Genomic DNA, 14,888 nt, shown 5'->3' with positions numbered 1-14,888 from the left:
TGTGCATTGTTTTACTTACTTGTTTTTGACATATCCGACCGAACTACAAACTTTCCAGTCATGTCTGTGAGAAAGATATATTCACTCGACAAGCTCGCGCATCTGCGCTGCAGCGCGCTCAATCCACTCAGCGTGATTTGTTTATCAGCTATATCAATACTGAATGTTTAACATTGAATAATGCAGCATACATATACTTCGTAGTAGACATTCTTAACTCCTTTCTGCTGTCTGTTGTTCTGTTGTCGGTGTTTCTTTGTCTGAATATGGCGCTTAACACATGCTGTGTGGTATCGGCGTTTGGTATCGGGGCATTTTAACGAGTACGAGTACGAGTACGAGTACGAGTACAGGAGACCAGTATCGGGCCCGATACCGATACCAGTATCGGTATCGGTGCATCCCTAATAATAATAATAATAGTGTCAAATATAAATAAAAATATTGTTGTCATTTCTGGAGAAGTGTTTACCAACATAAAACTATAGGTCATTTATTAAATATAATCTTCTTTTTTTTATTGGCACAGTATAATACAACATTGCTTATTAATAAACAATATTTCTAGAAATATTCAAAATTTATTACATCACAAACTACTCCTGTTTGTGAAATCAAATTCAATTCTAATTTGGGAATTGGGAATTGCACAACTGTGAGACTTAAAGCAACATAAAACTTGATGTTCACAAACATACATTTTGCATAGAGTTTGAACTAAAATTAAAAATGCATTTACTAAGCAAATGAGTTTGAGTACACAGTACATCCATGTGTAAAATACAGTAATTTCTCCATGGCTAATGTCTTGTGATCTGCCTCATGAGTTCAGTAATATGGCGAGTTGCCATGATGAAAGGCACAATTCCCAGTTTTCCATCATCTCTTGCCACACTGACAGCTCCTCTGGTTCTGCACAAGCCTCTTGGCATTGCTTTGACTCATTACTATGGCACCCGATGTATGGTACATATAGCGGATATTGACTACAAGGCCTGAACAAATGCATTTCATCTGCTACAAAACAATCTGCAGACAGCCAGTCCTAAAAATGCCTCAAAAGTCAAAAAGAAACACCCTTATTTACTTTCTAATGCATGTTCCTGCTCTTATTGTGAATGATTCATTCAGTCATTCACTCCATTCAGAACTGAATGACATTCCATTCCAATTAAAAACTGCACTGGAAGTGAATTTGGATTGAGGTAGGAAACAGAATATAGAATTGCGATTCAAATTGTAATTTTAATGCGATAAATTTAAATTTAAATCTAACAAATGGATAAAAATGGATACATTTATTTATTTATTTAATGTTAATAATCTTGTGTGTTTGTCTATATATGGAATATAAATATTTGACAATCATGTCAATTTGTCAAATTTGTAATTATTTTTAATTTAATTATTTTTTTATATATCTTTAATGTATATAATAACCAAAAAAATGAAGCTTTTAACTTGTTTGAAAAAAAAAAGTCTTTGACTTTTATCTAATTTGAAGAAAAAAAAAAAGAAAATGTGCAGAAAGCCTTCAAAGTTTGAAGGATTATAGACCTTGCAGACAGATTAAATAATATTACTTTATATAATGAAAAATAATGTGATTTATTAATCTGAATAATCTTTCTGTTTTTAAATATTTTAATATTAATATTATTTCACATTAAATTTAATAGTTTGAAAAATATATTATATATCCTATTAAATATAGTAACTAAAAACCAAAAGTTTTAACTCATTTGAACAAAAAAAAGGTGTAGAAAGCCTTCAAACTCAAAAGGTTTATAGGCCTTGCAGACAAATTCCTGATGCATAAATGTAAGTCTTGCCCTGCATTTGTTTTCCCATTAAACATCCTATTTCACACTGAAACACCTCACATTACAGAAGTTAAATGGGTTGCGAACACCACTTTAAATATTCTGGTGTCTGGATAACTGCTAATTCTGTGGTTCAGTTTACAGTCTAGAGTTTGTCTGGGGTTTCTGGAGTGTTTAAATGTATTTCACCCAAGCAATCGCTTTAGGCCGACTATAACAATCCTTTCCATTTTCTCTATGGATCAGTAATGAAGCCGGTCAGTTCAGAGCTTTAGGGAGGAAGTGCTCTGGAAACACAGCCTGCCGGAGGCTCGTTATATAGAAAAGCAGACATGTTTCTAAAGTCCAGCCTGGAGGAGAAGTTTGGAGGCATTCTGGGGTCCAACAAACAAAACAAAGAAACAAATCTAAAAAAAAAACTAAACCTCAGCCTAGAGATGTTTAAACACACCAAGATGGTCTGTCTAGATAGTTTTAGAGGGGGTTTTGCAGTTTTTCCTGATGATCATATTTTATTCTTATGTTTACTTTATAGAAATCAGTAAAGATTTCACAGCAAAAAGACACAAAACAAAGAAACAAAACTTTCGTGAAATCAAAAATTTAATAGGATTTCATTAAGACCTGCAAGATGGTCTGTCTAGAATAGATGCTTTTTAGTTTTGAGACCTTGGCAGCTTTTAAACTAGGGCTGGGCGATATAGCTAAAAAATGTATCAACGATATAATGTTTCATATCGTTCGGTATCGATAATTATTGACATTTTTATAAGCTTTTTTAAAACAAAGAGCAATATAATTTTTTTTTTAATTTAACCACTGTATTTTTAAATTAACCCAATTTATTGAGACAAACAACAAATATTTGTTGTTTTAACGGTCAAACACACAATAAAAATTAAACAAATATCTAATTTCTAAAGTTTTATATGCAGATTAAATAGGTCTCAATTAATCTTTTGGCTTGTCTCCCGAGGCCACAGGAGGGCGCAATGAGCAAAATAATGCAGCACATTTAAATTGTCAACGCAAAGAAATAACTGTCTATAAAAAAATGTGCATTATGTCTAAATTAACTCAAACAAAAATCTAAACGTAAATTGCATAAACAATTATGAACAAAACAGCATCAAGTATTTATGCATTGCTTAATACAAAGAGCCGAATCGCCCATCACACAGATTGCATTTAAAAACATAAGAGACGCAGTGAAAAGGAATAAACCTCCACAAATTCGTGACGTTTTTTCTAAAAGTTTAAATGTTTTAACTTTGCATGGCTACATCTCTTCTGTGAGACGTGAGTGCAGCAGTCATATTTATCCGTCTAAAAAGTGCGCTGAATATGCATCTGTGTGAATGGCTTGGTTTCAGTTTTAACCTAATCAAGATATTCTCCGCATTGAGCTTCTATATTTCTCTAATATTTTGAATGCATACCACAGCAGCGGCGCATCTCGTGGGCTTGACCATAGACTGTAAAAAGACTAACAAAGCATTAAAATGCAACAACGTCACTTACATCATTATCACCGCATCTCGCACCACTGATGACGCTCCCTGACCCACTCCTAACATTCAAATGCAAATGTTTATTTTAAATTCGACTAATATTCATTTTTTTATTCACAATCTCCTCATCACAGGCAGGTACAGCACTCAATTCAGCATGTGTTCGTGTTTGTGTGTGCTGTTTGCGTCACTCATAGCACGTGCCTATATCGTGCACTTAATCGAACATTTTTTATATCATTAGAAATCACCTCCACATTTCATAGGATTTCCTACTAAAAGTCCAAGACGGTCTAACTAGATGCTTTCAGAGTAGTTTTGAGACCTTGGCAGCTCTTAAACCCTGCAAATCCAGATCCAACCAGCAAAAAATAGGTCTTTAATTCTGGTTTGAGCTGTTTTTATCAGCAGGGAGATGTTGATGCTGAAAGGCTGATGTGAGCTATTGAAATGCAGAGGTATCTGCAGCGCTGCGGTGTTGTAATGCTCCGTCGACTGTATCATTTTGACTTTCTTTAGCTTCAGTCTGTGCCTGTTCCACATTATAATGTGCCTGGCAAAGTCTTCTAAACAGCAGTGGACAGAGCGAAATCACCCTCTCCATCATCGACGTGTTAAATATTTTATAAACTCTTAATTAAATAGCGGCTTCTATCACCCCCGTGGGAATTTTCATTAGGTAGTTGTCGTAAAACATGGGAATAACGCAAGCCGGCCTACGGTATTGCATTTTTTTCCGCCCTCTTTCCTCATTTCAAATCCTCCCTCAGTCGAATAAAACATGCACTTGGAAATATCCTCTTTTTCAGTGTATCAATATTTCAACAGTAATAAAAAAACTCTCTAACAGGAAGACAAAGAAAGCTGGGCAATATCTGGAGAGCTGGAGGATAAAAATCCTCCTCCCTGTCTGCTCACAGCGAGCGTTTGATCGGAAAACAGAAACACGACGCGCTCCTGGAGTCTTTTGTGCACATTAGTGCATACGGAGATTATATGATCAACATCACATCTGCTGCCTCAATTAGGAACGCAACAAATAATAATTGGATCTGCTGACTCTTCTGGATTTGCTCTGACTCTGCTGTTTTCCCTAATGAAATGAAAGCAGAATAAACACATCGCAGCAAGACTGAGATGCATCTTTTACCTGACAAGTGCTGTTATTGAGCTTGAGAGGTCAAAAGGTCATGCAGAGGCCTTATCTGCTCCAGCTACATTGCTTGCTAATAGCTTTCGTCTTTAAAACTCTGTGGCCATTCGCAATATTTGATTATTCTGACTTCATTTCTACTCCCTAACAAGAGGCTTAAACCAAATAATATCACTTTGCAGCCCTCAAGCCGGCTTCATTTCGCTACACAGTTTGAAAATCCTTAGAATACCTTTGGTTAAAAACACTACTGCTTCTTTGCTGCTGTCTACATAGGCACCTTCAAACCGAGATAAGTGACTGATTTGGAACACTACATAGACGGCAATTAGCACTACACAAAGTAGACTTGATTCACAATTAATTCCAGCAGAGTTTGTGATTAGATTGTTGATAAACTAATGGTATGATTAGAAAACATAAAAATGCACATGGAATTATGCATATTAAGCCTGTAATAGGAAATAATCTTTTGTTTTGTTTTTTTTTGGAAATGGAACATTTTATCGAACCTTTAGACAAAATATAAAAGAAAATTTGAAAATAACATACATATTTTATGTATGTTTATGTATAATAAAGAAAATAACACATATTTTTGTTGAGTATCATATTTGATGCATCAGGCTTTTATGGCTCATATAGCTTGATATAGTAAGAAATTAGAGGATAAAGCAGCTTAATTTTATTCAAAGACACAAACTGAGCAAAAAAAAAAAAGTAATAAATAAAAATAGATATTAATATAATATATTTACATTATTTAATATATTTTAATTAAATAATTACAAAAATATTTGGTGCAGATGCTGATTAATATGGACAAAAAGTATCACATTTTGACTGCTTGTAATATAAATAAATTAGATCTTTATTACAGTAAAAACACATATAAATATCAGTCGTCACTCTATATCTCCAATAATATGTCTTAGTAAGATGAGATTGAAATGATCCAAACATATAATTCTACAATTTCGCTTTGGATAAAAGCGTCTGCAAAATGACTAAATGTAAATGTATATAATGCAGTAATTGAGAGCTGAAGAAATAAAGGCTCCTCAGAAGATGTGAGATGTTCTGGAGGCTTGTGAAGATCATTCCTCCGCTGAGGAACAGTGAAAGTAAAGCTTCTGGAAACAAACGCTCCTCAAAAGATCCTGAGGATCAGATTTGAGACTCTAAAACATGATTGATGGAGAATCAAGTAAAGCTGAGCTGCTTCAGTCCAGTAAGTGTTCATCTGGAGATATTACTGCAGTTATTCTGACGTTTACTTGATCAAAATCAGTCAAGATTTGACAGCAAAGAGACACGTGAAGCTGAAGCTGGACGTTTGTACAATCACACTAAAAGAGCTTTTACTTGATCATCTAAACTATCAATCAGACAGACGACAGAAGACATGGAGTAGATTGAGTGAAACAGGTTTAACAGCAAAGTTTTGATTATGTTTATCATTTACAGACCTTATACATTTTTAACCAAGAACGACTAAAAGACTGCCATGGACAAACAGTTGGAGCCTGAGTTGGTATTTGAGCGGTGTAGTGACGGAGCAGTGGAGCTCCAGGCTTTCTCAGGTCACACGCTAACAAAGCAAACCTGTTAGCCGCTAGTCACGGTGAAGGAGCTAGCCGACACTCCCAATATCTCACCTCTGATGAGTGCTGAGGCAGGAACACCAGTGACACATCAGAAGTGTGAATAAACCAGACACGCGGGTCAGAAAGTCCCACTACGACTGCTGGTGTTGAAATATGTTTGAATGCATTGCGGGCTGCACATATATTTCATTCCTCATAATTATTTCATACATACAGTAAAGTTTACAAGTTTGGGGTCAGGAAGATGTTTTAATGTTTTTGAAAGAAGCTCACCAAAGCTGCATTTATTTTTATCAAAAATACAGTAATATTGTGAAATATTATTACAACTTAAAATAAGTGTTTTCTACGTAAATATTTTGTAAAATGTCATTTATTTCTGTGATCAAAGCTGCATTTTCAGCATCATTACTCCAGTGTCACATGATCTTCAGAAATCAGTCTAATATGCTGATTTGCTGCTCAAGAAACATTTCTGATTATTATCAATGTTGAAAACAGTTGTGCTGCCCAATATTTTTGTGGAAACCGTGATTCACAGATGAATAGAAAGTTCAAAAGAACAGCATTTATTTGAAATAGAATTTTTTGTAACATTGTAAATGTCTTTACTGTCAATTATGATCAATTTAATGCATCCTTGCTCAATAAAAGTTCTAATTTCTTAATAAAAAAAAAACAACTTAATGAACTGTATGTCAAAGTCTTGCATTTATAGCTGTGGAAATCTCAAACTAAAGAAGTGCACTATCAAAACGGCATCTCTGTCCATTAACAATCACTGACAACTTCCAGTGTGGATTTTGATGAGTTTAATTTTTATGGGCCTGATAATTTAACACTTTTCATTGCTGCTTGAACAAACAAAACCGTGTGACATTCTCACCAGAGACTTCAGCCTAGACATCTGCACATCGGGTCACGACGGCCAAACCTCATCAGCAAACACAGGCCTTTTGTTTTGCTGAAATTCATTAGCTACAAAACACTCTCTCTCAAGGGAAAGATCAAAACATTAATAATGGATTCATAAAGCTTCGTCTCGCAATCAACATGCAGATTCGACGATCACCCCTGACATTTAAACTATTGCGATTCGTGGATAAAGAGATTTTGCATGAAGATCCCGATACATTTTTAACCAGGAGTTTTGGCCTGTCAGAAAGAGATGCTTATGAGGCAGAGAGGGTATGAAACTAATAATTATTTATCAATTATTCAACTGAGTGAAATGCAGACTATGAAGTAGGACACAACTTTCACCTGATACTCAAATTCAATAAGCAGTGTGTGGATCAATGTTTTACTTTAAAGGGGGGGAAACATGGTAAATATTGTTAAACAAAACAAAAACTACTACTAATAAATACAAAATAATATTTAGTATTAATAATCATTAATTTTTAATAATTATTATTGATAATCATTTAATACTTATAATTATTTACAGTAATAGTTATTTACAACAACAATAATAATAATACATATTTATTATTGTTTAATATGTATATATTTAATTATTTAATACTTATAATTATTTACAATAATAATAATTATTGTTATTATTAGTAGTAGTAGCTGTAGTAATATTTAAATTAAAAACAAACAAATATACAAATTTGATTTTAAATAAAGCTTCAGTAAAATAAAATAGTAATGCTAGATTAAGAACATACACACTAAAGGACAATTAAAAAGTAGCATAACTGAAATAACGTGAAGCATAAAGAAATACATAAAAATAATAAATTTATAAATAAATAAATAAATTAATAAATTAATTCATTCATTAATTAATCCTAAATAGTCAAAATATAGCAATAATAATAATAATAATAATAATAATAATAATAATAATAATGACGACGACAAAACCAGAAAACAAAAATTCTAAAAAAAAAAAAAAACTTATAGTAATAATAAAAATGAAAATAAAAACTGAAAATATATAAATAAAAGCTCATTCAAAAATTCATTTAAAAAAACTATATTAGTATTAAAAAAAAATCTAAATAACAATGGGAGGAAGCAAACTCCCCTACAAATTAAACAGTTCTTCATTCCCAATCCTAACTGTTGAATAAATAATAGTTTATTAAACTCTGGCTTTAAACAAATACTGTACGCTCAACCTTTTTTTTTTTCTCAGACACAAAAATAATCCTCCGTGAAAGATTGAACGATTCACCCAAGCCTGCAGGAAATTATTTGAACACGTTCAGACATCTTTGGCATGTGCGTTATGAACGCCGCCGTCTGTTCAGCGTCTCGGCTCTACACGTTCAAATCCTATCAATCAATGTTTGCCGCTCGTCTGAAGGAGGAGGCTGGCAGACTTTCAAAGCGCAGAGGAAATCTTTCCACTTTGCTGCGCTGCCCATATGGTGGGATGTTCTTGTCGGTGTTCGGCGTGTAAAAACTCTCTTTCCACTGTTCATTTTTGCTGCCCTGCTGCCTTTCCCTGCAAAGAGACTTCTAATATTTATCGACTCGAGGTTTACATACGTCTGGACTTCAAGGCTCAGAGTTGGAGGGGGAAAAATGGTGCAGTGGCCTTTTCGCCACGAAATATTGCAACTTTCACTCTCTCTTAGAGCTCTTTGCAGAAAAGGGACTGATGCGTAGAATTAACCTTCAGGATGTCCGTGTTTCTCTGACAAGCCTTTTGAGTCGATGTGGTTTGAAAGTCTAATGTAAATAGCAGAAAGTCACCGGGGGCTTTTGTGAATACAAGTGCACTATTCCTTGCAGACAAAAACACAAGACATCTGCTGAAGAAAAGACTGGTGTCATAATGAAGCATTATTGGGCTTAAAGTTAATGGCTGCAATTAAAGCTATTGAATTAAAAGAACGAATGAGATATTAAAGCCACTCCAGCAGGAACAAAGGTTTAGCAGGTTTAGTCTGATTAAAGAGAAAGAAAGAAGGAAAAATGCCTCTATTCATCTAACAGGTCACTTCAGCAGGACTCATTTTTAAAAGGTTCAAACTTTTTGACGATTCTCAAAATGAAATGTTATTCAGAACTCATTTTATGTCCGTAAGGTGACATTTTCAAGTGCGTTTTTGTGTTTGATTTGCCAGATTTCATAGGAAAAAAATGTGAATAGGTCCATACAAATGCTCTGCATTGTTTCACAAGTTGTTTTTGTCGCATAAAATTTGCACAGTACATTGGATGTTATTAGACTGCAAACTCAACACATATTATAGTCAAGCCGTGTAATACAGACACATAAAACCACATATATAATAACGCAAGGGTAAGTGAAATTCATTTTACAAATGTATTGAAGAGAGCTGCCGATGCAGAGGCCAAACGTTTAGAAAAATGATATTTCATTAGCAGATTAATCACAGGACAGTGCGGGAGCGAGGAAAGAGAAAGAAAGGGATTGTTTTAAATGACCGTCATTGGTAAAAGGCAATGGTCATATTTAATTCTATATCACCTTAATTAAAGTCTGTGATACGGTGAGCAATAGACACACAACACCAGCAGCCCTATTAATAGTCTGGGCTCACGGCCCGACTGACTTCACAGGGAACAGTAACTCTGGCTAATTTTATTAATAAAATCATCTCTCTCCAGAATACCCCTTCCATTTCCCACATCATCCTTTATGGCTCTCATTTAGACATCAGCTCCTCTTTCTCTGGCACACACACAATCTCTTAATTAATTACTGCACGAGTCGCTTATATCTCTACAACACACTACTGCTGTGCAACACAGCTAAAACAATTACTATATACAGTAGCTACACACACACACACACACATTAAAAACAAAGAAATATCAAAATACTATTGATTCGAGACTAAATGAACATAAGAGTGATATTTAATCTGCAATATAATAGAAACTACAATATTTACCAAACAATTTTTAATTAAGCTACAAAGAGAATGCCATGAACATTTCCAGTTGATGAATTTGCAAAAGGAAAATTGATTCATTGCAATGGACTCATTGCTATTGAAGTTTAAATCTTGACGCTCTCCAGAGATTACAAAGCTAATCAGCTAAAAAAATAATAACATAAAAAAATAACATTAAAATTACTGCAATTTTCGGTATAAATGTTAAATACTGCAAATCATTGCAAATGGTTAAAAAATTAGACGTTCCATTTTGGTGTCCATATCAAATCAAACGTACAAAAGCACAGTGTATAAACAGTAAGCATCATAAATACAAGTGTCTGCTTCAATGATTCAAATAACAATAAAAAAAATTTTTTAAATAAAATGGGTGAAATAATATTTAATTGTCATTCAGCGAAAATATATATTTATGTAAAAAAAATGGCAAGATTAGTCTTAAAAGTTAGTCTTTTTTTTTTTTTCATAAGACTGGTCATAACTTTTTAAAATCAGTTTCATAAACAAAAGATTGGTCTAATTTGAATGCAAAATGTAAGACTGATTACCACTTAGCTGCTAGATAGTCAAACTAGTTCTTAAGATTGTTAAATCTAGAAGAAGTTTAAAATTGTGACATTTTAAATGATTTAAATCTTCTTGCTGGCAAATGGATAAAATGGGGTGATCCTTAAATACAGTCTTTTAATGTCATCTAATGACTCTTGTTCAAAATATAACAAGATCTTTTGTTATATAAACTACGCTGAATGACATTTCAGTGGGTGTCTTTTGTAAATGATGATAAAAATATATGATAGTCATTTTTTGCTCAGAAAAAAAATGTAAATAAATAAATAAATAGGACACATTCTAATGTATGGAAGAAAAAAATACAAAATTACCGTATACTTAACTTCTAGTAACTTCTATTGGTACTTGAAAAACCTTTTTTGTCTTAGACCCAAATATATTGTGATACTGCCCAGCCGCACACAACTTATAAACAAACATATATACACACTAAATCACTTTTTCAGTGTTGCTAATGCATTGCTAATGTAGCAAAAGACATGCATATTCCATAATAAGAGAAGCTGTTTAAGTTTGGCCCACATAGATCTAGAAGAAATACAAGCTTTATGACCAAACTTGTGCTTGATCTGTCCTAATAAACTAGCATGACACCATCCGCACACTTTAAGACACATTCGAGAAGTGGCTCATTTAAATGCACAGCGCACACATCTTTCATGGCTTTCATTGTGCAGCTATAGATTTTCTCCTGCATGGAAAAATAAGCAGTAAGCATGCAACCAAAAACATGTTCTGCAGTCCTACCTTTCCGACGTAAAGTGGCTCTGTCCCGGTGTATTCCTCCACGACGAAGAACTGATTCCACACCCATCCCCTCTTCACCCGTTCATGGGACATCGGCCATTGCGTCGGACGTCTTCCCATCATCCCAACACTAGTCCTTACGGTCTGAGCGGACAGCCATCCGCAGCACTGCAGAATTCCCAGAGTCACTGCCAAAACCTGAGCTCCTCCTCTCCAGTGGGGAGCCATGTTTGAAAACGCTCTCGTCTCTACATGGGGCAGAAGTCAGAAACTTGTTCAAGATGAAGCTTTCCACCCAACCGCCTGATTGCTTGAGAAAAGCTCCTTGACTCTGGGGTTGAGGAAGGTAAACGAGAGTTTGCCGCTGCTCAATGAAACTATAAATCCAATAGGTATTTGGTCATCGCAGAGGCCACCGGGTCCTCAAGAGGGCATTTAAGAGGAATCTTTCTTAGGACGATGAGGCCGTTTCGGTGACACACAGCTATAACTCCTCTGTTTTGATATCTATGTTGTGTTTCACAATGACAGGTTCCAATCACAAAGCCATTGATGTCCTATCTGTGCTCGAGTTGAGTTTTAAGTTGAAGAGCAACGTACTGGACGAAACTGCAAACATGTAACAAAAATGTTGTTTTATGGTTCAATCTTGGCAATCCCATTGTGTGTATGGAAATTTATGAACGCTCCATATTAACTGCTTTAACAAAAAGGGTGTAATCCAACCATTTTCCATTTCATTTCCATTTGTATGCTTCACATCCCAAAGACAAAAAAGCAATCCTCAAATTTCATGGATGCAAGCTGTTACTCAAAATCAGAGGCATTGTTATCCCAATCTAGATCCATGTGTCGCGGTACTTCGTGACCTGCAGGGTTGAGAGTTTGACATTGGTGAGTTCATGTCGACCTCAGCATCTGATCACCTGTAACAGAGCAAAGATAACTGATTAGAAAAGCAAAAGACCTTATGTAAAAAGGGAAAAGGCAATAAATGGAAACTTATAGCTGGCTATGCAGAGCTAACTAACTAACTAACTAACTAACTAACAGGGCAAGCTAACTAGATGGTTAGATGGCTAAATAGATATCTGACTACTGGTTAACATTAACCAATGACCAGCATTGCCTAGTTGACAAAAAGAAAGGAAAGCCTTAAAAGAAAAGTCATGAGAAAATAAATGCTATTTTTGGAGTGAAGTAAATATTTACAGCACAGTTTTCACTGTTTTCAAAGTTAAATAATTTGAATATTACTATTTAGATTTATAATATTTTATTTAATAATAATTTAATATTTTAATAATAATTTAATAATTATTTTCATTCATTTTAATTTCAATGCTTTATTTTATTTTATTTTAAATTTCCATTTGTTGTTTTTTGCTTCTGTAACCAGTTATCTTTGCTCTATAATTATAATAATAATAATAATTATTATTAATTATTATTAATATTAATTATTATTAATAAAGAGCATAACAACTTTAGAGAAGCAATAATTAAAACAAAAACATATGTAAAGGGAAAAGGCACTAAATGGAAATTTATAGATGACTATGCAGCTTCAAAAAAGGATCCAGTTGCAATAAATCAATAGTGGAACAAACTGTATCGATCCTGGACTTCTTGTTATGGCGTTCTCATTCTTGTTAAACAAATACATAATTCAATACACGCCACAGTGAATTTGCCATCCTCTCCGACACACAAAATGCTTTTAAAGCGTTCACGGATCTAAAATCTTTGATTTTCTCCTGGATTCCACAGGACTGCAGCAAGAAAACACACCTTCATTTAGGTGATCTACCTGAAAAACATTTCTCAAAGCAGAAACCTTGTGATCAGCAAGAATCCGGATAATGTGCTAAGCCCAAGAGCAATGTCTTCTGTGTTACGGAGCCAGGTGTGGCCGGAAAAGGAAAAAGGGAGGTTTATATATCACGAACTTGAGACCAAAGCATCTGTCTGCCGAGCTGCGGTCCACGGCAGGCGCTTACACTCGAGTCTATCTGATTAATTGCATGAGGGAGCACTAATTGGATAAAATTATTAATCAATTAATTCAATCCATTAGAGTGGCAACCCTAACGCTTAAAATAAACACTGGTGAGGAAGGTGAAGATAAGCTATGGCCCCACTGTGCATCAGCCAAAGCGCCATTGGGCAGGGGAAATGATTAATGGTCTTTGAGGCTTTCAGAATAAGAGAAAAACAACAACATTTAGCATGGCTGAAATGTCACAACCTCAAGGCTAAAAGATTACAGCTCCTGTGGATGAGCAGGGGCCAAGAAAGGCCCTTCAGGATATTGGTTGTTTAACCTTTGGCAGACGGTTGCCACGGCTTCGCGTCTGGAGGAAGGCCAACGAGCCGTTTGCGTCGTCTAGCTAAGACATTCTTACAGAAGCATCCCAAAAGAGAAACGACCTTGTAAAGAGGGTGAAAAATTAAACACTCACAGCCAGTGCTTGGTAGTACTGTATTTGTTCTTCGTTACTGTACTCAAGTACAATTTTCAAGTATCTGCACTTTACTGGAGTGTTTTTATTTTGGTAAACGTTCCTTGCTCCATTTTGAACTGGAGAAATCTTCACGCATTACGAGACGCGGTAGTGGAGTCCGATTCTTAAACGAGCCGATTCTTTTCAATCAATTTCGCAAATTGCAATGAACGATTCATTCGTGAATTGAAACGATTCGATTGGATCTATTCTCGAGTCAGCAACTCACTGATTCAAATGATTCGGTCAGAGCGAGTCTCCAGTTAACAATTCACAGAATTCAAAAGAATGTGAGATCCTCGGGCGCGAAATTTAAGCTACTAATGGCAAAATTGTTAATGACCATGCAACTTTTTTTTGCAGTGTTTGCATAGCGTTCTTCTTAAAATCCTGCCATATTTTGCCCAACATACATACAGTATATTGTATGTTTATATTTGGCAACACACATTTTGTTTTTCCTCATTTCTATATACTATGTGGTATATTTTGTTATTTTTACTTGTTTGCACACTTGAATTATCAGTCATTTTTAGTAGTAGTTATCAGTGTTATGACTTGTATTTTTAGCAGGAGAATATAGAAATGCAAAATAAATAAACATTGATCAATCAGTACTTTTTACTTTTAATACTTAACATTAAAAATCAAGTACTTTTGCACTTTGACCCAAGTAAAATTGAAAATTAGTACCTAAGTTGACTGGAGTAATATTTTATTAGGGTATCTGTACTTTTACTCAAGTACTTGATTTGTGTTCCTCGTCCACGTCTGTTTGATTACATGTAATCTGGATTACATAATCAGATTCCAAAAATGTAGTACTCGTAATTAGATTATATTACATTTTAAAATACTCGTAATCAGATTACAGTTATTTTTTGATAGATTGCATGATTACATCTTATTCATACAATGGCAGCAAATTATTCATATTCTTTTTTCTCTTTAAAATTTCCTATCTAAAAATGTGTGTCAAAAAGTGTCATACCATTTGTGACCCTGGAGCACAAAAGCAGTCATAAATTGCACAGGTATATTTGTAGCAATAGCCAAAAATAAATTGTATGGGTCAAAATTATT

At 34.4% G+C, this 14,888-nt stretch overlaps 1 protein-coding gene across 1 annotated transcript in view; it reads right to left on the bottom strand.

Moving 5' to 3' along the window:
• The window catches only part of cdh22 (cadherin 22), a 210,643-nt gene that overhangs the window by 89,567 nt on the left and 106,188 nt on the right, over nt 1–14,888 (bottom strand). Inside the window, exon 2 of the mRNA XM_016457334.1 lies at nt 11,302–12,227. Coding sequence (XP_016312820.1) covers nt 11,302–11,529 — 228 coding nt within the window. The 5' untranslated portion in view covers nt 11,530–12,227. The remainder of the gene's footprint in view (nt 1–11,301; nt 12,228–14,888) is intronic.

This window comes from Sinocyclocheilus anshuiensis, unplaced genomic scaffold (genome assembly GCF_001515605.1).
Source record: "Sinocyclocheilus anshuiensis isolate Anshui unplaced genomic scaffold, SAMN03320099.WGS_v1.1 scaffold447, whole genome shotgun sequence".
Classification (NCBI taxonomy): Eukaryota; Metazoa; Chordata; class Actinopteri; order Cypriniformes; family Cyprinidae; genus Sinocyclocheilus; species Sinocyclocheilus anshuiensis.
This window is presented reverse-complemented; position numbering and strand designations above follow the sequence as displayed.